Source organism: Episyrphus balteatus, chromosome 3, assembly GCF_945859705.1.
Source record: "Episyrphus balteatus chromosome 3, idEpiBalt1.1, whole genome shotgun sequence".
Taxonomy (NCBI): Eukaryota; Metazoa; Arthropoda; class Insecta; order Diptera; family Syrphidae; genus Episyrphus; species Episyrphus balteatus.
This window is the reverse complement of record NC_079136.1, coordinates 88,451,869-88,479,121: the sequence shown is the minus strand read 5'-3', so window position 1 is coordinate 88,479,121 and position 27,253 is coordinate 88,451,869. Positions and strand designations below refer to the sequence as shown.

The window sequence follows — 27,253 nt, the reverse complement described above, 5'->3', positions numbered from 1 at the left end:
AAACATTTCTTAAAAGCACTTGAAATTCCATTTTTAAATTCACTCACGTCATGCTTCAAATCGGTTTCTGGCCTTTTTAGTCAGTATAAATCTATTGTGCCCCTTATGGATCTTTCGAGACCTATAGAATTACGTTTGTGAGCCCTCTATGTATGTTTCGAGGCCCACAGAATTATGTTTGCGGTATTTAAGTCAACGTAGGCCTCCTATGGATCTTAATGGGCCTACCGAATTCTGTTTGTGGGCCCACTATGGATTTTCAAAGGGCCCCATATGGATATTTCGAGGCCCACAAAATCATGTTTATGGCGTTTAAGTCAATGAAGGCCTCCTATGGATCTTTAGGGGCCTACCGAATTCTGTTTGTGGGTCCCCTATGGATTTTCAGGGGGCACCATATGGATCTTTCGAGGCTCACAGAATTATCTTTGTGACGTTTAAGTCAATGAAGGCCACCTATGGATCTTAATGGGCCTACCGAATTCTGTTTGTGGGCCCCCTATGGATTTTCAAAGGGTCCCATATGGATATTTCGAGGCCCACAGAATCATGTTTATGGCGTTTAAGTTAATGCAGGCCTCCTATGGATCTTTAGGGGCCTACCGAATTCTGTTTGTGGGTCCCCTATGGATTTTCAGGGGGCCCCATATGGATCTTTCGAGGCCCACAGAATTATCTTTGTGGCCTTTAAGTCAATGAAGGCCTCCTATGGATCTTTAGGGACCTACCTAATTCTGTTTGTGGGCCCCCTATGGATTTTCAGGGGGCCCCATATGCATAGGCGGATCCAGGGGGGGGGGCACGGGGGCACGTGCCCCCCCCCAGAACTTAAAGTTCATACTTAAAGGAAATCAAACTATAAGAGTTTTAAAAATATATGAATAATAACAGAAAGAACTTGAGTGAAACTCTTGTCTATTTCTGGCTGAAAATGCGAATTTTGTTGATTGTTGCATCCCTTTCCCATGAATAGCTCCACCTCACAAATAAATAAACGGCTATTCGTTGGGTACACACGAATTTTTTTTTCGATTAAAAAAAAAGTGAATTTTCAAAGTGATTTTGGTGAAAAATTTTGATATGGACATCGAATGACATTGAATGATATAAAAAAAATAATTGTATATGCAACTCTATTTTTTCATACAGAGGGGTCAAAAAATTTGCACTTTTTTCGTTGTTTTTTTTTTTTAACATTAGTGTTTTTAAAATAGCGGAACACGTCACAAAATTGCATAAACTACATATATATTATAGAACTCCTGGATATGTAGAACAAACTTGCATTTCAGAAGTTTGCCCAAGTTTGCACCCCGAAAATAAAGACCCCTTGAAAAAAAAACTCCTCAAAAGCGACCCTTACTTATAGATTTTTATAAATATTATTTTATTGAGAAAATTTCTCCAGGGATACCTCTAAAAATATGTAAAAAAAATAGTGTTCCAAATTTCAAAAGAATCGGTGCAGTAGTTTTGAAGTTATGAGGAGCACCGGCGGCGTTGAAAACATTAGTTGTGGGGATAACGATTTAAAGTTTTGAACTCTGGACTAAAAGACTAAAACGTTCCTTAGGGAAGTATTAAAATACTCATAACTTGGTCAATTTGGCTCCAAGAGACCTACAATTTGAACACAATATTCTTGAGGTACAAAACAATTTAACCCCTTGTAGCCCCATGTGACATTTCTGTAACAAACCGAAAAAGTTTGCATAAAGGCTCTACAAACTATTTTTTTTTTCTTTTGAAGCTTCTAATATTAAAATCTTTAAGTATTGCTTTATCGAAATAATACTTCAAATTTCTAATAAATAGCACCAATAGTTTTTAATTGACAGTTAATGTTGAAAGTTGGGCTTTTTTTTGAAAATAAGCAAATTTGTGTAAAAACTACGAGATTCAGAAAAAAAAAATAGTTTTTGTTAGTAAACCCCACGGGGTTTTATTTTTGGATTTTAGGAAAGTGCCTAAAAATTAATATTAGATAGTTTTTTGCTTGAATTTTTGCATTTTTATATAAAAATAAATTATTTAAACTTTTTTTACTCCCAAAATATCGAAATAACTAAGTAAATAATGACTTTATTGAATTTTTAAAAAATACGTGTTTTATTAAAGATAAAAGCCAATCGATTGACTTATTAATTTTTAAATTTACGACCTTGGGTTACAAAAGGTTAATGCAAATAAAAAAAAAAATGGGTTTCCCGGCAAAAAAGTAGGATTCAGTTTTTTTGTTATTCTTAGGAACTTTAATATTTATTAGAATGAAGTCTTTAGTATTTGACTAAAAACTAATAGGTCATTAACTAATGGTATAATTATGTCCATAATATTGCAAAATTGTATACAAAATCAATTAAAAAACGTTAACATTCTTTTTTCAAAATTTCATCTTTAAAACTTAATTTCTCAAAAACTATTTGGTGAAACAACTTAAGTCAAAAAATTAAATAAAGAATTGTACGTGCATTTTCTGATTTTTTATATTTTTTTTCTTCCGGCTAATCCAGGAGTAAGAGGGTTAGCACTTAAGTGGCTTTTACTGTAACAATAAAATGAAAATTTTTCCTTCCGAATAACTTTTTGGTCATTTGGTACCTATTTGATGTGGGAAATGTGCCTAAATATTTTTGGCCAGGTTTTAGACCACTGTGGGTCGTTAAAATTTTCTGCTTGTTAGTCAGTCGTATGGTACTTCACTTTATTTCTAACTGTTATTGCTGTTTTTTTTGCCAACCCGTCCCTTGTGCCCCCCCAGAAAAAAATCCTGGATCCGCCCCTGCCCATATGGATCTTTCGAGGCACACAGAATCATGTTTATGGCGTTTAAGTCAATGAAAGCCTCCTATGGATCTTTAGGGGCCTACCGAATTCTGTTTGTGGGCCCCATATGGATCTTTCGAGGTCCACAGAATCATGTTTATGGCGTTTAAGTCAATGAAGGCCTCCTATGGATCTTTAGGGGCCTACCGAATTCTGTTTGTTTGCCCCCTATGGATTTTCAGGGGGCCATATATGGATCTTTCGAGGCCCACAGAATCATGTTTATGGCGTTTAAGTCAATGAAGGCCTCCTATGGATCTTAAGGGGCATACCGAATTCTGTTTGTGGGTCCCCTATGGATTTTCAGAGGGCCTCCTATGGATCTTAATGGGCCTACCGAATTCTAATTGTGGGCCAGCTATGGATTTTCAGGGGGCCCCATATGGATCTTGCGAGGCCCACAGAATCATGTTTACGGCGTTTAAGTCAATGAAGGCCTCCTATGGATCTTTAGGGGCCTACCGAATTCTGTTTGTGGGCCCCATATGGATCTTTCGAGGCCCATGGAATTATCTTTATGGCCTTTAAGTCAATGAAGGCCTCCTATGGATCTTTGGAGGCCTACCGAATTCTGTTTGGGGGCCCTATATGAATCTTTCGAGGCAAAAAACAAAAAACAACAAAAACTTTATCTGTATAGATTTTTGAAAAGATAATTATCCAGATTTTACTCGATAAAAACAGTGGTGCCAAGGTGTTAAGCCTGAACTACATCAAAACACAAAGTCAAAAAAGTTCAAAAAAGTAAACACGATGTTTTTTCTTCTTCCTCCTAGTAGCTTGTTTGTATATCTCTCTTTCATTTTAAAAAAGTATTCGGTTCAAAAAGCTTGAACAAGACCAAGCTTTCGATTTTCACAAAGTTTTAAAAACAAATACACTGAAACAATATTTTATATCCTTTCCGTAAGGAAGCTCTTCGATCACATAGTTCCTGTCATTTTCCGAAAAAAAAGCTCTTTTGACAAACGGGAAATCTACACTATCTCAAAAAAAAAAATCTCAATCGGATAAAATCTCCAGAATATTTTTGACCCCATGGACAAAATCTCCATGGGGAAAGGCATCCAATGGACAAAATCTCCAATAAATAATTTTTTCTCCCATTTTCTATAAATCCCCAAAAATCTCCAATTAGCAAAAACAAAAACGTAATAGAATGATAGAAAAACCCTGTAAGTCAAAGTAAAATCAGAACTTAACACGACAATTTTAAAATCATAAAGGTTGCTCTATTACAACGGAACAGAAATTATGTAAACAACCGTGACTTGACAATGATTCTAATATACTGGAACAATGATTCTAATATACTGGAAGGATACAGCAAGTTGAACTTAGCATAATCTTTTGAAGCAAGTTATCACAGCTTACAAATAAATATGAGTACAAATAGGTCTTTCCAAAATGAAGATGCGCAAGTTGTGTATCAAGCAATCAAATCGCACGCGCGATTAAAACGTCCTTAAGTTACTTATTTTTTTTTTCAAAATTATTTTTTTCTAGAAGATATTGAAAAAAGAAATTTATGATAAATATCTCCAAATCTTGCTTGTTTTTTCCAAAGTAATGAACGGTTTTTGAACCAAATTCCAGTTTGCGTCTTCTGTTTTTGACTTAAAAAAACCAACATATTACATATTATATTAAATTTAAAATTACTTTTTGGGAGTTTATAGCGAAAATAGTGATGAGTGTAGCTCAAAAACTAGACGTCATAGAATAAATCTGTAAACATGTCGCCTTGTCGCCTTGTCGCCATGTCGCCATGTCGCCCTGTCGCCTTGTCGCCTTGTCGCCTTGTCGCCATGTCACCATGTCGCCTTGTCGCCATGTCGCCATGTCGCCTTGTCGCCATGTCGCCTTGTCGCCATGTCGCCTTGTCGCCTTGTCGCCATGTCGCCTTGTCGCCTTGTCGCCATGTCGCCTTGTCGCCATGTCGCCATGTCGCCTTGTCGCCTTGTCGCCATGTCGCCTTGTCGCCATGTCGCCTTGTCGCCATGTCGCCATGTCGCCTTTTTATTTTATTTTAAAAGATTTTGAAATTGTGAAATCTTAAATTTTAATTTAACTTTTAACATGTAATTAAAAGTTTTGAAATTTTAAAAGCTTTAACATGACAAACAAAAGCACTGGATAAATTCACGAAAACTTTTAAAAACAAATGCTTTTATTTGAAAAAATAAATGATTTTTAGAATTTACATTTTCCAAACTTAGTCAATTAATTAAAAGTAGGTACAATTAATAAATAGGACTATCACCGACTAATTTCTATAAGTCGGTTAATGTGGTTGCAGTCCTCGTAAAATGCCACATGTTCCGAAAAAATAGATAAAACGTCCTTAACAATTATTCCTGACAGACCAACCCCTTATATTTTAGAAAAAGAAGGTGCAATAAAGACGAGATCGTTAATAAAACATCAAGCTCTTCAAATGTCTCTGTTAAAAAATATTTCTAATAAAATATTTCTAATATTTTTTATTTATATTAAGAACATACATACATTTTGAAAAAAAGAGCTTGTTTCTAATTATTTTTCGACCACTGTATATAAAAAAACAATTTCTGCATATCAACTTTTATTTTTAAATATTTCGAGTAAGTAAATAATTATTTAAGTATTTTGTGGCCCTTTTCCTAAAAGTCCCGGAAGGCTCTTTGACTCCCAGTCCGCCCCTGCTCCGACAGCCCTTATCCATTGATTACACTTACAAGGCTTTCCTTTGAACTATTCCAAATTATATTTTCTTTCTTGCAGGAACTTTTTTGTGCAAATTAAGGCCTACAAATCAATAATGTATTGCATCAAAGATTGTATTGCTCAAGGATCAAAACTTGGAGAATTTCTGAACAGCAAATGAGTGCGAGATTTCTGTATACCCTCACTCCTCACGATTCACTAGCATATCATAAATTTATTTCTCTATCGACAGCTATTCGAAAAGTTGAGACTTACATACTTCCGGAAACTGTATGAGTTAAACAACAAATGGGTTATTCAGATCATCGCATCGAAATCTGAACTCTGCTCAAATCCCAAGGAGCGCAATTAATTCTAAAAAATCTTAACCTTACTTTTTTGTATGTAAAGTGATTCATTAAAGCATACAACACTTAACGATTAAAAGGTTTATTTACCATTTACAAAGCAAAACAATTCATTGATTTTTGATTCTAAGAATACAAACGAAAAATCCTCAAATTTAAAACTTTAACCCAGGAAAATGCAGCCCAACACGTTCCTTACCTATTTGTTTAGTTTAATTACATATCTGTCAGCACAATACCCACATAAATACATATAAATCCCTCCGGTATAGTCCCCCATAAGCTTACCACTAGCTTAATGCTCCTGCATAAACTCATTTATCTATTCCTCACATCTGCACTCAAACTTAATCACATTTATGTGGCCACTTCTGCCAAAACCATAAGAAAAATAGAAAACATTTTGCCTCTTGAAACATTGACTACAACACACACACAATATAACCTTGCCCATATTCTTTTCTCTATGCTTCATTTCATATACACAACATTCTGCATCCGGTTCAACCCATAGCTACCTACTTTCAGTTCGATGAGAAATGTGTTGTTTTCAAAGGTGTCAGGGTATAAACATTCTTGGCAAACTATATCTAATTCCGAATTCCGATGCAACTTGTTTCCAAAAGGCCAACACCAACTCTGCCTCCTGTGAGTGTATACTCAAAACATAATTCATAAAAATCAATATCTCTTTGCCAAGTATGCTTTGGCAATGCCACCACAAAGTACCACCGTCTTCTAGTTAAAGTATGAAATCTCCTACACAGAAGCTGCTGCCAAATTGGCGGTTTAGGTCCTAGATCCTTTATACATAGAGGTTCTCCTAACACACATCTATAAGCCCATTCATAAAATAATTGAAAGCTTTGCATTGAGTTCGAAGTAAATTGGCAAAATTAATTAATCGGCACGCGGCGGCGGGCGGCGGGCTTTTTGGTGGTTCAGCGCTAGCGCCTAAACGCATCTGATTTGTTGAGCTGCCTGACAAACAAAGGTCCTTCGTTTCCTCTTATGCGGCTAGCACTTTGCGTTAAATTTCATTTCGCCTCGCCACCATCACCATCGCTTCGAATCGCATCGCGCTTCCTCACGATATAACCATGAATTTATATTATTTTGCCGTCGGCAAAATATTTTGTTTATAACACTCAGTCAGATATACACACTACACATCATCCCAGGAGTCCAGGACTATTGTTCGAGACCATAAATTCATTGTTCCAGCTGCACACACATCAACAGCACTCAACAAAGAGGAGGATGCCCCGGTCTCTCCGGTTACCTCGGTTGGCCAAGGGGGTGCCGGCCGGTCGATGCGATACGATGGTGGCGGGTACTCGAAGTGAACAACAGTGAACATACACCCTGCGGGAGCGTTTATGATGTTTTCCGAGGGGCGTTCAAATTGGGACTGGGTGGGTGGTTGGAGAGATATTGCTTTTGCTATATGTTCAATGCAGCAAAACGTTGTGTGTGTGTGTTATATATAGAAGTGGGCCAAAACCAACATCAATGGAACCAAAACTGTAATAATTTTGTAATAGAATTGAAAACAGTTCACATTGTTGACACTGTGGTAATTATTTCCGCACGAATTTCATTCTGGTGTCCTTGGGAAATGTTTGTATTATGTCCTTGTGAATGGCATCGTATGTCATGATTTCCAGATAGTGTACCGAACGTGTTATAGTTTTTAAGTTGGTGTTATACATAAATAATGGTAACTGTGATTGTGAACTAGATTTTGCATTTTGGAAGACTGAAATTTGTGTTTTGTGAGAACTTTATTGAATATTTGTTGAACTGTACGAATATACAAATACATGGATGTGTGTATATTGTATATTATAGGTGCTATTGAATAAAGCACCCTCTAAATAGGTAAAGCTATATGTATTTGAACTCTTTTCAAAATTAAAGAATGCTGTTCTGTTTAATTTCTGTTCAACTTTACCAAAAGAGCAGCCGTACTCAACCTTTTTATTGCATTAACTGAAAATTGTGTCTTTTGACAGTTCTTTTAAAAGTTTACATTTTTCGGAACCAATGGTCACAAAATTTTTGAAAGTACAATTGAGTACAAAATGCTCCAACCACACAACATGTGTTCCTTGGAAAGATGAAGTATCTTCACCTTACCTTGAAAAAAAAAAATGTCAAAAACTGTAATATAAAGCTAATAGTTGGGGAGGCCAGGAAGGGATTTCGCGCGTTACTCGAGCGCGTCAGAAAATCATATGGGGAGCAAGCTTATACAATTTTTTGTTTCTTATTGGTAAGTTTTTAACGTTTTTGTCGAAATATCTTAATTTTTTTGTCTAATTTACTTATTATGTGGATTGACTTAAAAAAATCTAAAGAATTCATTAAATTTGACAAAAAATAACGTGCAAAAGGGAATAAGCCCTAAAAGAAGTTTTATATGGAATTCATTATCGGAGAATTTCCAGACCGGTCCAATACTCAAATTTTTGTATCGAGGAATAACGTGACATTCTTAACTTTATAGCAAAAGCCCCATCTTTAATAAATATAGAAGCTCTGATCGTCTGGTCATTACGTAATGTTCTTAGATTTGGGGTATTTTTTTTCTTTCGTTAAAGACTAGACGAGCAAAACTTATGACTTTAGGTACGTTTACTTTTTAATAATATAATATCAAACGAAAGAAAGATTATCAAGTAGGTATCATAACCATTTTTGCTTACAGAAACACGAGATATGACGACAAAGTTGAAGAAGTGGAAACCAACCTGGAAGACGAGTCCAGTGATGATGAATATTTATTTTTTGTTTCATGATATGAAAAACCGGCCGGTTTCGGGTTTTTTGCTTCAGCCAACCGGTTTTTTTCGGTTTTTTGTCCTCCCGGTTTAAACCGGTTTTTACAAAAAAAAGAAAACGAAAAAAAACGTCGAACAAAAAAGACCCGACGAGACAAATAACTGAAAACCGTCAAAACTGTCATTCCCTCTTTCAACTAACCATATAATTAAAAATTTTCATTCATATTCAGCTTTTAAAATACCTCAAAACTCCTACTAAGAGTGAGTTAAGAACTCTTATACAAAATCAAACTAAAAAAATGCACGACTGGGGTCGAACGTACTTCCTCTTATGCTAAAAGTAACTCTAATGTTAAAGCTTTTTATTCAAGATTACCAAAAAACCAAGTATGCCATTTTATTACTTGCATAAAAAGGTATTTTTAGAAAAAACTTTTCCAAAATCGTTAGAGCCGTTTTTTAAAAAAATAATTTTGTATATATACAAAATTTCTAACATTTTTCAAAAAAAAAGTTGGCATGCCATTTTAAAGAAATAATAAATTTACACATAAAAACGAAATTTCAGAATTTTTCACCAACCCGTTTTCAAAAAATTGATTTTTCAAAAAAAAAATTTGAAATATTTTTCAAAAACAAATTTTGAAATATTTTTAAAAAATCCAAAAATGCACTTTTTGAAAATTTTCTAAACGCTTTTGCATAAAAATATTCGTTGAAATCGGGTTAATTTTGTACGAGATATTCAGAAACCAAAAAAACCGTTCTATGACAGGTACCGTTAATAACGGTACAAAAAACATTTTTTTTATTTCAAAAGTTGGCTCTTATGTGTAATACTACAAATAAAAATTTTAATCAAAATCGTTACACTCAAAAAAAAAAACTGGTACCGGTGACCAGATTTCCCGCTTAATTTATCCAGAAAAAGTGGTTTTTAGATTCCTACCAGGCGTCTTGGTAAAATTTACCAGAAAAGCCTGGTAAATTATACCAGGAGATTTTTCGAAGAATTCCTGGTCATATACACCAGATTTCTGGTAGAGTATACCAGGAAAGTTTTTTTTCCTGGTAAAAATTATACCGGGAAGAATCCCAGTATTCTGGTAGAATATACCAGGAATATTTTTTTTTCCTGGTAGAATTTTCCCCAGTATTCCTGGTAAAAATGGACCAGAATTCTGGTAGAATATACCAGGAATATTTTTTTTTCTCCTGGTAAAAAGGAACCAGAATTCTGGTAGAATATACCAGGAATATTTTTTTTCTCCTGGTAAAATTTTACCAGAATTCTGGTAGAATATACCAGGAATATTTTTTTTTCTCCTGGTAAAAAGGAACCAGAATTCTGGTAGAATATACCAGGAATATTTTTTTTTCCTGGTAAAATTTTACCAGAATTCTGGTAGAATATACCAGGAATATTTTTTTTTCCTGGTAAAAATTTAACAGAATTCTGGTAGAATATACCAGGAATATTTTTTTTCCTGGTAAAATTTTACCAGAATTCTGGTAAAATATACCAGGAATATTTTTTTTTCCTGGTAAAAATTTACCAGAATTCTGGTAGAATATACCAGGAATATTTTTTTTCCTGGTAAAATTTTACCAGAATTCTGGTAAAATATACCAGGAATATTTTCTTTTCCTGGTAAAAATTTACCAGAATTCTGGTAGAATATACCAGGAATATTTTTTTTTCCTGGTAAAATTTTACCAGAATTCTGGTAGAATATACCAGGAATATTTTTTTTTCCTGGTAAAATTTTACCAGAATTCTGGTAGAATATACCAGGAATATTTTTTTCCTGGTAAAATTTTACCAGAATTCTGGTAGAATATACCAGGAATATTTTTTTTCCTGGTAAAATTTTACCAGAATTCTGGTAGAATATACCAGGAATATTTTTTTCCTGGTAAAATTTTACCAGAATTCTGGTAGAATATACCAGGAATATTTTTTTTCCTGGTAAAATTTTACCAGAATTCTGGTAGAATATACCAGGAATATTTTTTTTCCTGGTAAAATTTTACCAGAATTCTGGTAGAATATACCAGGAATATTTTTTTTCCTGGTAAAATTTTACCAGAATTCTGGTAGAATATACCAGGAATATTTTTTTTTTTCTGGTAAAAATGTGCCAGAATTCTGGTAGAATATACCAGGAATATTTTTTTTCCTGGTAAAAATTTACCAAAATTCTGGTAGCATATACCAGGAAATTATTTTTTTCCTGGTAGAATCGATCAGAACTTTGGTAGAATATACCAGGAATATTTTCTTGGTAAAATCCACCAAAACTTTGGTACTTCCTAGGGGGAGAATGGTTATTTATTTAGAATTTTTCTGTTTTGCTTACCATTTGATTCAAGAAACTCTGAAAAAACTATTACAAAAATGTCCATAAAATCGCAATCTAAAAATCCAAAAACCAATCCATAAAATTAAAGAAAACATAAGCCTTTTTATAATTTAAATAAACAATAACTTATTTTATTCAAATAAATTAAATAACATAAAAAAGATAACTTAAACTAAATAACATAAGATAGTTAACTTAAATTAAATAAGTTAAATAGTTAGCTTAAATTAAATAACATAAAATATGTTAGCTTAGATACAATATTTACAGAATAATGGAAGTTATAGAATAATAAAAGTTATCTCACTCTGACATCTTACGAATTTTGACATTCAGTTGAGTTGAGGAATCGCAAAAGGCTGCGTGCTTTGGCATTTGTGGCTGATTTTTCGATTTGGTAGAAATAAATATCTATGAATTGCCAAAAGTTTTCACATGGCTTCGGATACGCCATGTTAAAGGTGAAAAATGTTTTCAGGCAAATATCAATGGCACGTTCAATAGTTAACATCTTAAAATGTGTGTTGTCGAAATCTACGTGAACTTCTTCAATTTTCGTCAATGAACCAATAATTGATATTACCGGTGGCTGTGAATTTGAACTGTTTGCAGCTAAAGCATTTTGATATTCCTTGTAATCTTGAGGGAGCGCAAACAATCTTATCGACGCTTCTTGACTATCTTTCACAGTGTAACGCTTATTGTTATCACGTGCAGTTGGTGGCAGTAGATAGTGCAAGTGCATGAACACCATCGCAATCATAGTATCTGTTCAAGAATTGAGAATTTTGTTATTAGAAAATAGGTAATTTTGATTTATGTTTTATGCTGTATGAAATGAAAAATTGTCAAATTTATGAGAATAATAATTTTTCAAAGTAGCTAATAATAATGTTTTAATCAAAATTATGACCAGTTAAATTATTTTTTTTTTTTAATAGATTTTTTGTTTTCTTTTTCTGTTTATTAGGTCCTCAAGATGTTAACTGAAACATAAACAGATATTGTAAAACAAAGCTTCAAATTTCAATGAAGTAAACCAAGCATTCAATTTGTGTGCTTGGTTTATTCAATCATAAAGACACAACTCAAGAATTAGAAGATGATGCCCCAAAGGCAAAGGACGATGCTCAAAAGACCTAGAAAAAAACCAACTTGTTAACTGCTTACATATTTCCTTTTATATTTGAAAAAAAAAGAAAATATTTTTTGAAGGAAATAGAAAAATTAATTATTTTTGAGTTTTGTTAATAATGAATTTAAGATTTATTCAAATGTTTGAACAAAATACAAAACTAAGGAATTGTTTAGCGTTTAAATTGCTCAACAATTCTACGTTTTACAATAATTAAAAAAATAAGAACCTGTTATATATATCTGGGCCTTATCGCCATATAATCGTAAGTGGCATAGTCAAAAAACTTAAAAAAAAGAAGATTATTTGGCAATAAGGCTCCGTTTGTAATATATACAGGGTGTCCCACAGTCACCGCCCCAAATGAAAACCATGGATTCCTGAGGTCATTTTAAGTCGAAAAACTTAAGAGGTAATTTTCTCGTTTTCGTCCCGTTTTCGAGTTACCACGGTTTTTATGATTTTTGCTCTCTTGTCCTTTAACTTGCCTTATCTTTGCCAAACCACGTTTGATTTGAAAGATTTTTTTTACAACCAATCAAGAATTTACTATAGTTTAAGTTTGTCTCAAAACTTTTTTCTCTGCGGACAACCGTTTAGCCACAGTTTTGCATCAAACACAATTTTCTTCGTTTTTTAAGTTGTTTTTTACACTTTCATATCATTTTAGTCAAAAAAACACGTTAATGAGCATTAATTTTTTGTGCTTTTTATTAAAGCCCAGTTTATTTTCATAAAAAAATAAGTTTTATTTCATAAAAAAGGCTACTGAAAATAATTTAATAAAAAATAAACAAACTGAGTGAATTAAAAAAAAAATAATTTTTAAATAAAAAATTGATTTAAATGAATTAAAATTTTTTCTGGGCTTTATCTTTTTGTTCTTTTCTTAAGCACAATAGCTCAGTAAAAGTTTTTAATTCATTTAAATTAATTTTTTATTTAAAAATTATTTTTTTTTGAATTCACTCAGTTTGTTTATTTTTTTTTAATTACTTTCAGTAGTCTTTTTTATGAAATAAAACTTATTTTTTTTATGAAAATAAACTGGGCTTTAATAAAAAGCACAAAAAATTAATGCTCATTAACGTGTTTTTTTGACTAAAATGATATGAAAGTGTAAAAAACAACTTAAAAAACGAAGAAAATTGTGTTTGATGCAAAACTGTGGCTAAACGGTTGTCCGCAGAGAAAAAAGTTTTGAGACAAACTTAAACTTTAGTAAATTCTTGATTGGTTGTAAAAAAAATCTTTCAAATCAAACGTGGTTTGGCAAAGATAAGGCCAGTTAAATGACAAGAGAGCAAAAATCATAAAAACCGTGGTAACTCGAAAACGGGACGAAAACGAGAAAATTACCTCTTAAGTTTTTCGACTTAAAATGACCTCAGGAATATATGGTTTTCATTTGGGGCGGTGACTGTGGGACACCCTGTATAGCTAATGTTAATTATAGTTACTCTGAGTGACTTCGCACACATCTGCTTGACATTGTTGATTGAAATCGTGCAACATATTTTTTAACTCGATGTTCGTTATTAATTTTGGGAACGCGTATTGCAGCATTAAATTGCAAAAATGGGCTATTTTGGTACCCACCAGAACATCATCTTTATTTGCAAACATTCTGTTGAAGTCCGATTCGATCTAAAAAGAAAGTTTATTTTTAAAGTTAAATTAGAAAAAAGCTATTTTTTAACTAAATTTTTGTTAAAGTGGCTAGTTGACAACTAATAATAATAGAAAAGTAAATGGATAACAAATTGGAGGAAGGGTCATGCAAGAAAAGAAACCTTAGATACGTTATCAATGTATTCTAAAATCTGATTTTTGAATTATGGTTTTCATCAAAAACCGAAAAGAAAGTTTTTGATAATTAGGATTTGAGTAAAAGAAAAAAATCAAATTCGGAAGTTAAAATTAATGGAAATCATTTCATTGAAATAATATTGATAAACTACATATTAAATTAAGAAAGCATTATTTAGTTATGAAAAAAATTATAAAACTAAAAACTATAAAAAATAAATTAGGACCAATTATTTTCTTACATATTCATAGCCATTCGGAAAGTTCATGAAGTGCCATTTTTCATAGAATTTTTCCCATTTAATTGTCTTATCGTTAGCCTTTTTGAGATCTAATTGGCGAATATTGAAAGTTTTTGCCCATGCATCACTTTTTTCCTGAGCGTTCATTGTATGATGATCGTGCTTCATTTTTAGAAGCAGCTTTTCTTGTTCAAAAGTATTTGGTTCCACCGGCAAATCATCGATTTTCTTTTTTTTATTATTGTGGTCCGCAAACAAACGATTTATTGAACGACTTTTTCCTCGATAATTATGAAATTTGTTTGCAAGCATTCCTTTAGGATTTTTCATGCCTTTTTTTGTGCAGTAGTAATCCAACTATGAATTAATGAAAAATAAAAAAAAAATTAAAAGGGTAACAGTTTCTAATTTCTTACTGGATCCTCATTGAACACCAACTGTATTTCATCTGAAAGCTTTATCAAATCGTTCGACGAGAAATGTACGTTATTTATTCTGGCGTAACTCAAAATTGTGTCGGTGAGCAACTTACGAACAGATTTATTGTCTATGTTTTTATTTTCGTCATAATAATCTTTAATTGTTTGTCCATCTTTACAGTTTAAAATATCTATCAAACTTTTGCTCACTGATGCTGTGGTAGATGAAGGTGACGCTACACTAGTCGTTGGTGTAGAAACTAAAGACGGAGTATTAGATAAAGATGTATACCGTTCGGTTTTCCATTGAAACCACTTATCAAAGAAAACAATCCTACTTGCGGTTGTTATATTTAAAGTTTGTAAAAACCTCTTCATGAAAAATTCGTTTGCCACTTGCAACACCGGTACAAAAAGATTTTCATCTGAAAAAGTAGTTTTTGGTTTTTATTGAAATATTTCGACTTCAAATCAGAATTCTATAGTTACCAATAAAAAGTTGGTGAAACATATTTGGGATTTTCCATTCATTCAAAAGAGTTTTGAGAGCTTCCACCTCATTGTCATCATCATTGGAGCAATAAGAACTTATCAATTCTGTGAATGAAACGTTTTCCACACCTGATTGATCATCTGATTGCTCTTGAATACTTATTGATTTGTTATCTGGCGATGACAAATCATTTAGTAATAATTTACTGTCATCTCGAACCAAAACGTAATTTGTAGTCGATAGAAGTACTTGACTAGATGGGATAATGTTGACCGGTGTTTCTGTTTGTGGGATAATATTGACCGGTGTTTCTGTTTGTTTCAATTCACTTATCGTATTTTTCTCCACAGGTGACGTTGAACGTGATTGTGATTCGTCCATTTTTTTTAAATTTTGTTGGAACTGGAAGCAATGGGAATTTCTTAATAATTAATATATTATTTTTGGTCTTATCATCATTAAACCACGAGATATTTTATAAACATTTATTGGAGGACTTTTGCAATTATCTATTCGTAGTAAATGATGAGATAAGTATTGAATTGGTGTAGTGGCATTGCCAATTTCGATTGCAGCGTAGTGTTTTCGATAAGCAATTATTTGAACACGTTCGCATACTAAATACGGAAAAGTTGGCTCGGAAAACTTAACTACCTCTTTTATACGAAATATATACGCATTTTCTATTGCATTATCGAGACATTGTGAAATGAAGTAACCTTTTTTAAATAGTTTGCCGTAATATACGCATTGTGAGAAACTTGAGAAATCTGAGTGGATTCCTTGACGTACTTTGTAATCATTTATCAATTCAAAGTGGGAAGTATCAAGCATGTGACAATCAGAGAAAGTCACAAGATCAGAAGAAGTCTCATTTAATATCGATTGTGCAAATTTTAATTGAAATTTAATTGATAATGTGAGTGGAATGTTCTTTCGACAGTTAATGACTCGCGCATATTTCTTGAATTCCTTATGTTTGGCTTCGAATTGGAAACACCAAAAATTTCGCGGCACGCCCGACATACGAAATACCAATGGGTAATGCACCATAAAATGATGTTTTGGTTTAAGAGTATCCTTGAACAACTTTACATAGTCAAGATGGTGTTGTCTTATAAGTTCAGCAAGGTGATCAATCATGTCATTCGAAATATTGAAATCCAAAAGAATATCTATGATTTCTACGAAATTTAAGAAGAAAATCCAGATTTCGTCTTTTTCAGGAATACGATCGGCTACAATTAGGGGAAAATGATAAACAAAAGTCATCATTTCACGCGCGGTTTTCTTTAAATGCATATTTTTTAAATTGTCATTCGTAATTGGTGACTGTGAAATGTTTCCGATCTCAATTTCTCCGTAATTAAACGAGTTAATTCGGTCGTTGAAAGTCTCCAAATTTGAGAAAAACTTCTTTTCAATAATATGTCGAATGATGTGACACATGTTATAGTGGCATACGCCCTCAAAAATATCATGCATCACATCAACTGAATAGTTGGATGTCACGTGAAATGATTTAATAGAATTGAAAACTGAATTCTCGTGTATGCCCGTTTGTTTGTAATCGTTAACAGCGACGTCTTGTTCATAATTCTCCCTATTACGCAGCATATTTTTCACTTCAATAGGCATTTCAGAAGTTTTTTTTTTTGGAAGCTTGCAAAGTCGACAAAAAAATGTACTACTGCACGAAGAAAACCCTAAGATAGCATTTAAACCCAAATTATCACCAATCAATAAAGCCATTACAAAGTGAACATTTTTTATTCCTTCAGATGTAGCTATATTAATTCCGGTTTCTTCCAAAAATTTAATTTTTTCAATAAGTGCGTAAAGGCATTTTTTATTTCCGAACGATTTGTAGTCGCGAGCTTTGAAAAGTGCAGCTAAATTAACATCAGATTTCCCCGGGATGACGGGAAATGAATAATAAATAAATGAAATAGGATCGGCGTGTGAGCCTAACGGGTTATTTATTTCCGCATCATCCATGTATAAGAAATAAGGTATGACAGTTTCACTAGATGAAAACAATTCAAGTTTTTTTTGCCAAGCTTTTCCTTTAATGAAATGTGAGATATTCGATTCATCACTTGAAATTTTTTTGATTTCTGTGATAGTTTTAATTAATAGATCATTTTTTTCAAAAGTTTTTCTGAATTGAAATTCAAGTGGGAGGAGGACCCCCGTAGTTGTATAATCTTCATGGCAATTAATTCCATTACGATAAACATTTTGTAACTCGTCATTAATAGTGAACTCTGTAGCTGCACATAAATAATCATTCAATGTCAGCCATTGCATAAGATTGTGATCAGTGCTGCATAGTTCGAATGGCTTTTCAACCGCTGCAATTAACGAAGAGATCTGTAAGCGATCTTCGATCGGTCGGTTACTTTTATTAGCAAATATTTTAAAGAACTCTATCATGGGCTCGTGAATTGATTGCTTAATCATTCCTATTATTGTAGTCGCATCCTTGCGTGACAAATTGTCCATACTGTATAATTTCATAGCAAACTTTATTCCAATTTTATCAATATTAATATAATTATCATGATTATTATCATTATCTCTGTCCATATCTATATCAGTGTTCACTTGATTAAAATGATTTGTGTCAGAAGAAACTGCAGTTGGAGGAGAAATACGATAAGAATCTGATACAAATTCAGAATAAGAAGGCAAATCTGAACTCTCAACAATATTCGAGGACGACCAAAATAGTGTCAATCCATCCTTAATGTGAGTTTTACAATGCCGCGAAAAATTTGAAAAAGTGGAAGTAATTGACGTACAGTTATTAAAAGTACACCGGTAAACACCTACTCCATCTAATCGGTGAACTACTTTGAAGTGAGTCGATATACTTTTCAAGGTATCAAATCTTTGATTACAAATAAAGCAATCCATTTGTTGGTTAATCTAAAAAGAGGGTTCGTAAAAGTTGTTGTAGGTTATATTAAACTAAATTTCGTTAAAGCTGGTGTAAGTTATCTCAAAGCAGGATCTTTTAGATCGACAGAAAATTTTTTTTAATTAATTTAGACTTAAGTCAACAAGAAGGTATTATGTGTTACAAGTTTTGCTCAAGTAGCACTCAGTTTCGTTACCAAGATAAAAGGTTAACTATTCTAAGCAGTTATTAGTTATTAGTTAGACTATCAGAAGAAGAAATGTCAATATAGAAAAACTTATTCCCAGGAATAAGCCTTAACTGGGTTTTATCTAGCTATTGCAAAATTGACTCAAGTCAAAGTTAATGTTAACAATTTTGCTTTAAAACGATACCAAAACAAAATTCTAACAAACTGATGTAACTTCGTGCCTTTATCTGCTGAAAATGATTAAGACTGATCTGGCTAATAATTGTTTTAATTGGTTTTTTTTTTAATGATTTGATATTTTGGAATCTTTTAAAAAGAAGAATTAATGTTAGTTTGATTACCTATATCTATCTGTATGTTTTACAACAAGCTATACAAAGTCAGATCTATCACTTTAAATTTTGCTTTAAAACGATACCAACACGAAATAAAAGGATAATACTTTTTTTTATAAAATTTAATTATGGCTAGTTCTAGTGATATATAGTTTATTTTAGTATATCTATTAAAAAGGTGTTACTCACTATTTTTATATGTTTAAAATATAATTTAGTTTGGTCTGGCTGATGATTGTAGTAGCTGGTTGGTTTTCAGATGTAGCCGATGATTGTAGTAGCTGGTAGTATTCAGATGTCTGTTGAACCTGTTGATCAGGGGAATAAATTAATAAATTATTTAATTAATTTTTGCAGCTCAAAATTAATGAAAATTAAAATATGCTATACAAATAAGACCTTTACGTTTAGAATTTTGCATTTAAACGATACTTTAGCAAAACTTTAGATAGATTGAAATGATTTTTTAGTTAATTAAGACCGAATCTAAAAGGAATGTTAGAAGTTAAGCTCAACTATTTGCTTTAAAAGGATAATTTTTTAGTTAATTAAGGTTAAGTCGACAAGAATGTGTTATGTGCAACAAGTTTTGCTCAAGTAGCATTCAGTTTCATTAACAAAATAAAAAGTTACTTATTCCAAGTCAAGAATAAAGTTTAGAATGTTGCTTTAAAACGATACCAGAACGAATTTCAAATAAAAGGATACTATTTCTTGTTATAAATTTAAGTTTTGGCTAGTTCTAGTAATCTTTTTTTGAGATCTAGTTCTAATTGGTGCATTTGAATTTTGTTTTGTTATCAAAAATGTATATTGAGTATTTGAAATGTACAAAATCGAAAAAGAAAGCTACTTTAGCAAAACTCTAGATAGACTGAAATGATTTTTTAGTTAATTAAGACCGAATCTAAAAGGAATGTTAGAAGTTAAGCTCAACTATTTGCTTTAAAAGGATAATTTTTTAGTTAATTAAGGTTAAGTCGACAAGAATGTGTTATGTGCAACAAGTTTTGCTCAAGTAGCATTCAGTTTCATTAACAAAATAAAAAGTTACTTATTCCAAGTCAAGAATAAAGTTTAGAATGTTGCTTTAAAACGATACCAGAACGAATTTCAAATAAAAGGATACTATTTCTTGTTATAAATTTAAGTTTTGGCTAGTTCTAGTAATCTTTTTTTGAGATCTAGTTCTAATTGGTGCATTTGAATTTTGTTTTGTTATCAAAAATGTATATTGAGTATTTGAAATGTACAAAATCGAAAAAGAAAGCTACTTTAGCAAAACTCTAGATAGACTGAAATGATTTTTTAGTTAATTAAGACCGAATCTAAAAGGAATGTTAGAAGTTAAGCTCAACTATTTGCTTTAAAAGGATAATTTTTTAGTTAATTAAGGTTAAGTCGACAAGAATGTGTTATGTGCAACAAGTTTTGCTCAAGTAGCATTCAGTTTCATTAACAAAATAAAAAGTTACTTATTCCAAGTCAAGAATAAAGTTTAGAATGTTGCTTTAAAACGATACCAGAACGAATTTCAAATAAAAGGATACTATTTCTTGTTATAAATTTAAGTTTTGGCTAGTTCTAGTAATCTTTTTTTGAGATCTAGTTCTAATTGGTGCATTTGAATTTTGTTTTGTTATCAAAAATGTATATTGAGTATTTGAAATGTACAAAATCGAAAAAGAAAGCTACTTTAGCAAAACTCTAGATAGACTGAAATGATTTTTTAGTTAATTAAGACCGAATCTAAAACGAATGTTAGAAGTTAAGCTCAACTATTTGCTTTAAAAGGATAATTTTTTAGTTAATTAAGGTTAAGTCGACAAGAATGTGTTATGTGCAACAAGTTTTGCTCAAGTAGCATTCAGTTTCATTAACAAAATAAAAAGTTACTTATTCCAAGTCAAGAATAAAGTTTAGAATGTTGCTTTAAAACGATACCAGAACGAATTTCAAATAAAAGGATACTATTTCTTGTTATAAATTTAAGTTTTGGCTAGTTCTAGTAATCTTTTTTTGAGATCTAGTTCTAATTGGTGCATTTGAATTTTGTTTTGTTATCAAAAATGTATATTGAGTATTTGAAATGTACAAAATCGAAAAAGAAAGCTACTTTAGCAAAACTCTAGATAGACTGAAATGATTTTTTAGTTAATTAAGACCGAATCTAAAAGGAATGTTAGAAGTTAAGCTCAACTATTTGCTTTAAAAGGATAATTTTTTAGTTAATTAAGGTTAAGTCGACAAGAATGTGTTATGTGCAACAAGTTTTGCTCAAGTAGCATTCAGTTTCATTAACAAAATAAAAAGTTACTTATTCCAAGTCAAGAATAAAGTTTAGAATGTTGCTTTAAAACGATACCAGAACGAATTTCAAATAAAAGGATACTATTTCTTGTTATAAATTTAAGTTTTGGCTAGTTCTAGTAATCTTTTTTTGAGATCTAGTTCTAATTGGTGCATTTGAATTTTGTTTTGTTATCAAAAATGTATATTGAGTATTTGAAATGTACAAAATCGAAAAAGAAAGCTACTTTAGCAAAACTCTAGATAGACTGAAATGATTTTTTAGTTAATTAAGACCGAATCTAAAAGGAATGTTAGAAGTTAAGCTCAACTATTTGCTTTAAAAGGATAATTTTTTAGTTAATTAAGGTTAAGTCGACAAGAATGTGTTATGTGCAACAAGTTTTGCTCAAGTAGCATTCAGTTTCATTAACAAAATAAAAAGTTACTTATTCCAAGTCAAGAATAAAGTTTAGAATGTTGCTTTAAAACGATACCAGAACGAATTTCAAATAAAAGGATACTATTTCTTGTTATAAATTTAAGTTTTGGCTAGTTCTAGTAATCTTTTTTTGAGATCTAGTTCTAATTGGTGCATTTGAATTTTGTTTTGTTATCAAAAATGTATATTGAGTATTTGAAATGTACAAAATCGAAAAAGAAAGCTACTTTAGCAAAACTCTAGATAGACTGAAATGATTTTTTAGTTAATTAAGACCGAATCTAAAACGAATGTTAGAAGTTAAGCTCAACTATTTGCTTTAAAAGGATAATTTTTTAGTTAATTAAGGTTAAGTCGACAAGAATGTGTTATGTGCAACAAGTTTTGCTCAAGTAGCATTCAGTTTCATTAACAAAATAAAAAGTTACTTATTCCAAGTCAAGAATAAAGTTTAGAATGTTGCTTTAAAACGATACCAGAACGAATTTCAAATAAAAGGATACTATTTCTTGTTATAAATTTAAGTTTTGGCTAGTTCTAGTAATCTTTTTTTGAGATCTAGTTCTAATTGGTGCATTTGAATTTTGTTTTGTTATCAAAAATGTATATTGAGTATTTGAAATGTACAAAATCGAAAAAGAAAGCTACTTTAGCAAAACTCTAGATAGACTGAAATGATTTTTTAGTTAATTAAGACCGAATCTAAAAGGAATGTTAGAAGTTAAGCTCAACTATTTGCTTTAAAAGGATAATTTTTTAGTTAATTAAGGTTAAGTCGACAAGAATGTGTTATGTGCAACAAGTTTTGCTCAAGTAGCATTCAGTTTCATTAACAAAATAAAAAGTTACTTATTCCAAGTCAAGAATAAAGTTTAGAATGTTGCTTTAAAACGATACCAGAACGAATTTCAAATAAAAGGATACTATTTCTTGTTATAAATTTAAGTTTTGGCTAGTTCTAGTAATCTTTTTTTGAGATCTAGTTCTAATTGGTGCATTTGAATTTTGTTTTGTTATCAAAAATGTATATTGAGTATTTGAAATGTACAAAATCGAAAAAGAAAGCTACTTTAGCAAAACTCTAGATAGACTGAAATGATTTTTTAGTTAATTAAGACCGAATCTAAAAGGAATGTTAGAAGTTAAGCTCAACTATTTGCTTTAAAAGGATAATTTTTTAGTTAATTAAGGTTAAGTCGACAAGAATGTGTTATGTGCAACAAGTTTTGCTCAAGTAGCATTCAGTTTCATTAACAAAATAAAAAGTTACTTATTCCAAGTCAAGAATAAAGTTTAGAATGTTGCTTTAAAACGATACCAGAACGAATTTCAAATAAAAGGATACTATTTCTTGTTATAAATTTAAGTTTTGGCTAGTTCTAGTAATCTTTTTTTGAGATCTAGTTCTAATTGGTGCATTTGAATTTTGTTTTGTTATCAAAAATGTATATTGAGTATTTGAAATGTACAAAATCGAAAAAGAAAGCTACTTTAGCAAAACTCTAGATAGACTGAAATGATTTTTTAGTTAATTAAGACCGAATCTAAAAGGAATGTTAGAAGTTAAGCTCAACTATTTGCTTTAAAAGGATAATTTTTTAGTTAATTAAGGTTAAGTCGACAAGAATGTGTTATGTGCAACAAGTTTTGCTCAAGTAGCATTCAGTTTCATTAACAAAATAAAAAGTTACTTATTCCAAGTCAAGAATAAAGTTTAGAATGTTGCTTTAAAACGATACCAGAACGAATTTCAAATAAAAGGATACTATTTCTTGTTATAAATTTAAGTTTTGGCTAGTTCTAGTAATCTTTTTTTGAGATCTGGTGTTAATTGGTGCATTTGAATTTTGTTTTGTTATCAAAAATGTATATTGAGTATTTGAAATGTACAAAATCGAAAAAGAAAGCTACTTTAGCAAAACTTTAGATAGACAGAAATGAATTTTTAATTAATCAAGACCGAATCCAACAAGAATGTTAGAAGTTAAGCTTAACTATATGCTTTAAAACGATAATTTTTTAGTTAATTAAGATTAAGTCGACAAGAATGTGTTATGTGCAACAAGTTTTGCTCAAGTAGCATTCAGTTTCATTAACAAAATAAAAAGTTACTTATTCTTAGTCAAAGTTAATGTTTAGAATTTTGTTTTTAAACGATACAAAAACGAAATTCTAACAAACGGATGTTACTCTTTTTTATAAATTTAAGTTTTGGCTAGTTCTTGTAATATATAGTTTATTTTAGTATATGTTTTAAAAAGGTGTTACTCACTATTTTTATCTGTTTAAAATATAATAAAGTTTGGTCTGGCTGATGATTGTATTAGCTGGTAGGTTTTCAGATGTAGCCGATGATTGTCAAAATTTTACTATTTCTTGGAACCTGTTGATTAGGGGAATAAATGTTAGCTTAATTTTTTAGCTCAAAATTAATGAAAATTAAAAAATGCTATACATATTAGATCTTACTTTAGAATTTTGATGTTAAACGATACTTTAGCAAAACTTTAGATAATAGAAAAGATTTTTTTATTAATTAAGAGCGAATCCAAAAGGAATGTTAAAAGTTAGGCTCAACTATATGCTTTTAAATGATTATTTTTTATTAAAATTAAGATTAATGTGTTATGTGTTACAAGTTTTGCTCAAGTAGCAATCAGTTTCATTATCAAAATAAAAAGTTAACTATTTTAAGTCAAAGTTAATGTTTAGAATTTTGCTTTAAAAACAAAATTCTAACAAGCGGATGCTACTTCTTTTTATTAAATCAGTTTTGGCTAGTTCGAGTAGTACGAAGTTTATTTTCGTATCTTTTAGAAGGGTGTTACTTACTATTTTTATCTGTTTTAAAAATAATTTGTTTTTCTGGCTGATGATTGTAGTAGCTGGTAGTTTTTCAGATGTCTAACCGATGATTGTTAAATTTTTGTAATTTTCTTAGAATCTGCTGGGTAGGAGATTTAATTTAAGTTCGATTTTCCATCTCAAAATTAATGAAAATCAAAAAAGCTATACAAAGACAGATCTATCACTTTGAATTTTAAGTATTTAAAATGTACAAAATCGAAAAAAGAAAGCTACTTTAGCAAAATGAATTTTAAATTAATCAAGACCGAATTCAACAAGAAGTTAAGCTCAACTTTATGCTTTTAAATAATTTTTTTTTAATTAATTAAGGTTAAATCGACAAGAATGTGTTGTGTGCAACAAGTTTTGCTCAAGTAGCAATCAGTTTCATTACCAAAATGAAAAGTTACTTATTCAAAGTCAAAGTTAATGTTTAGAATTTTGCTTTTAAACGATACAAAAACAAAATTCTAACAAACGGATGTTTCTTCGTGCCTTCATCTGCTGGAAATTATTAAGCCTGATGTGGCTAATGATTGTTGTAGTTGGTGTTTTTTTTTCAAATGATTTAAATATTTTGGAATCTTTTAGGTAGAAGAATTAATGTTAGTTTGATTACCTGTATCTTTTAAAATTAAAATAAGCTATACAGATCTATCACTTTAAATTTTACTTTAAAACGATACCAGAAAGAATTTCGAATAAAAGGATTATTTTCATAAAATTAAATTTTGGCTAGATCTAGTAATATAAAGTTTATTTTCGTATCTATCAAAAAGGTGTTACTTACAGTTTTTATCTGCTTAAAATATAAATTAGTTTGGTTTGGCTGATGATTGTAGAAGCTGGTTTTCAGATGTCTAGCCGATGATTGTTTAAATTTGTAGTTTTCCAAATGTTAAGCCGATTTTTGTAATTTTCTTGGAATCTGTTGGGTGGGAGAATTTATATTAGTTTTGTTTTCCATCTCAAACTTAATTAATATAAAATAAGCTTTACAAATGAGAGATGAAAGTTAATTTGATTGCTCATCTCAAGATTAATGAAAATAAAATAAGCTATACAAATGAAATATTACGTTTAGAATTTTGCTGTTAAACGATACAACAACGAAATTCTAACAAAATGGATGTAGCTCCCTGTTGAACGTGTCTGGTCTAAATCACCAGCAGGTTTTTGTTTTAAGATGATTTAATTATCTTGGAATGACTTGGGGTGGAGAAATAAAACTAATATTTAATCATCTAAAACAGTGACATTTTGTTGACAAGCACGCTCCATAAGAAAAGCGCATCTTTTTTTTGCAATTAGGTAGGTAATATGAAAATGTTAATTTAAAATTGGGATTGGAGATAAAATTCAATGATGTACACACATATGTACCAACGTGGTTAATGCAAATGCCCGCGTCTTTTTTTATTTGCAATTGGAGCGTGCTCGCCACTGTTGTAGATAATTAAACAAATATGTTTCAAAATGGGAATTGAAAAAAATATTCTGTAGATGTGTACCAACCTGGTTAATCCAGACGCCCGATGAAGTAGACGAAAATCATGTGCCTCTTTGGAGTTGGTCAAAATAAAAATGTAAGTTTCAAAATGGGGGTTGAAAAAAAAAACAATTCCGTAGGCATGTATGTACCAACATGATCTACATAATAAAACGCGTGCAATGTTTGCAATTGGAAAATATTACTTTAGAATTAAAAATGCGGATGGAAATAAACAATTTGTAGATACATACATATTACCAACAAGTTTAATGCAAAATTACGTTAGGCTTTGCAAAAAAAAAACGCGCTCTTTTTTTTTATGTTGCCAACAGATATTATTTGAGTTTTTTTTTTATATTTAGATTAATATTGCGAACGTGAATTAATATTAGTTTGATTATGCATACATATATTTCAAACTGAACGAAAATTAAAATCTACACGAAGTCAGATTGATTTAATTTAAAACGATATAAGAAAAAAAATCTAATAAAAGTGTATTACTTACTTTTAATTATGCCTGGTCTTGCTGATGTAAATTTATGTATATGTAGCAGTTATTGCTGGTAAACGCCCGACAAAGTAGAATATTATCTTGGTTTTCACACAATTAGATTTGTAGCTTGTTCATTGTTGAAGATAATTAAAATATGAAAATAGTTATAAATGTTTTAAAATGGGTATTGAAAAAAAAAAATATTCTGTAGATATGTACTAACCTGGTGAATGCAGACGCCAAACGAAGAAGATGAAATGAAAAGCGCGTGCCTTCTTGTGAGTTTCAAAATGGGGGTTGATAAAAAAAAAAAACAATTCTACACGAAGAAAATATTACAATATTACTTTGTTTTTATAAAGTACCTTATATTGTAATATTTTCATTAATTTTACCTACGCTGAATAATTAAATAAATTTTTCCCAAAAAATTTATTGGAAAACCACGAATAAATTACCGCAAATAAAAAACGCGTGTTGCTTTCCTCGATGTTTGCACAGAACTAACACACGAGTTTCAATTTTCTTTCTTCCAATACCAAGCACATTGTTCAATGGGCAGGGCAGGGTTGTTATATTGTAAAAGCTCTCTGCACATTGGACAGAAAACAGAGATGCGTAAAAGATTTAGTAGGTACATAATATTATGAAGATTTTTGTTTGTTTTTTTTTATTGGAATATTTTTATGGACTTTTCACAAACAAAATTTATAAAAAATATTGAAATATGTATTTGATATTTAGGCTTGTGAGAATTGGGTTAATTTATTTAGCTTAGAATGCTTTTACGACACTGTTAAAATAAAAAGATACATTTTCAGTTATCAAAAATTTACTCTGCTTTGGGAGCCGGTTAAATTTTTATGTTCAGAGAATAAATATTTGACAGAACGAAAAATAAAAAAAGAAAATTCAGAAAGTAATACAACTTACCGAGTATGTTTTAACTGAAAATTAGAAAATTTAATAAATTTCGTTTTTGATGGTAGCAAAAATTGATAGTAAACGGTACCCAAAAATAAAATTCAAAGCTCCGATAAGTTTAATCAATATCTGACAGGTTTGCTCAAATATCCACGAATCAGGTTATGGATATGCGCCTTATTTTTGCAA

The 27,253-nt window shown here is 30.9% G+C and overlaps 1 protein-coding gene and 1 long non-coding RNA gene across 2 annotated transcripts; both read right to left on the bottom strand.

Annotated features, from left to right (window-relative positions):
- Positions 1-11,344: 11,344 nt before the first annotated feature.
- LOC129915126 (uncharacterized) lies at positions 11,345-15,913 on the bottom strand. The gene is made up of 5 exons (XM_055994590.1): positions 15,123-15,913; positions 14,631-15,058; positions 14,215-14,571; positions 13,624-13,810; positions 11,345-11,796 (listed from the first exon to the last, which is right to left on the bottom strand). The coding sequence occupies exons 1-5, from the start codon at positions 15,505-15,507 to the stop codon at positions 11,345-11,347; spliced, it is 1,809 nt and encodes a 602-aa protein (XP_055850565.1). The 5' UTR covers positions 15,508-15,913.
- A 2,293-nt stretch (positions 15,914-18,206) lies between these two features.
- LOC129913340 (uncharacterized) lies at positions 18,207-26,555 on the bottom strand. The gene is made up of 5 exons (XR_008772037.1): positions 26,364-26,555; positions 26,153-26,266; positions 24,943-25,080; positions 23,578-23,688; positions 18,207-18,882 (listed from the first exon to the last, which is right to left on the bottom strand). It is a non-coding gene; the product is annotated as an uncharacterized LOC129913340 (long non-coding RNA).
- Positions 26,556-27,253: the final 698 nt, after the last annotated feature.

Coding starts and splice junctions, on each gene's coding strand:
- LOC129915126 (XM_055994590.1), bottom strand. CDS start 15,507: ATGGACGAATCACAATCACGTTCAACGTCACCTGTGGAGAAAAATACG. Junction 13,811..14,214: donor TTCCGAATGGCTATGAATAT/GTAAGAAAATAA, acceptor CTTTCTTTTTAG/ATCGAATCGGACTTCAACAG. Junction 11,797..13,623: donor TGTGTGCGAAGTCACTCAGA/GTAACTATAATT, acceptor ATTCTTGAACAG/ATACTATGATTGCGATGGTG.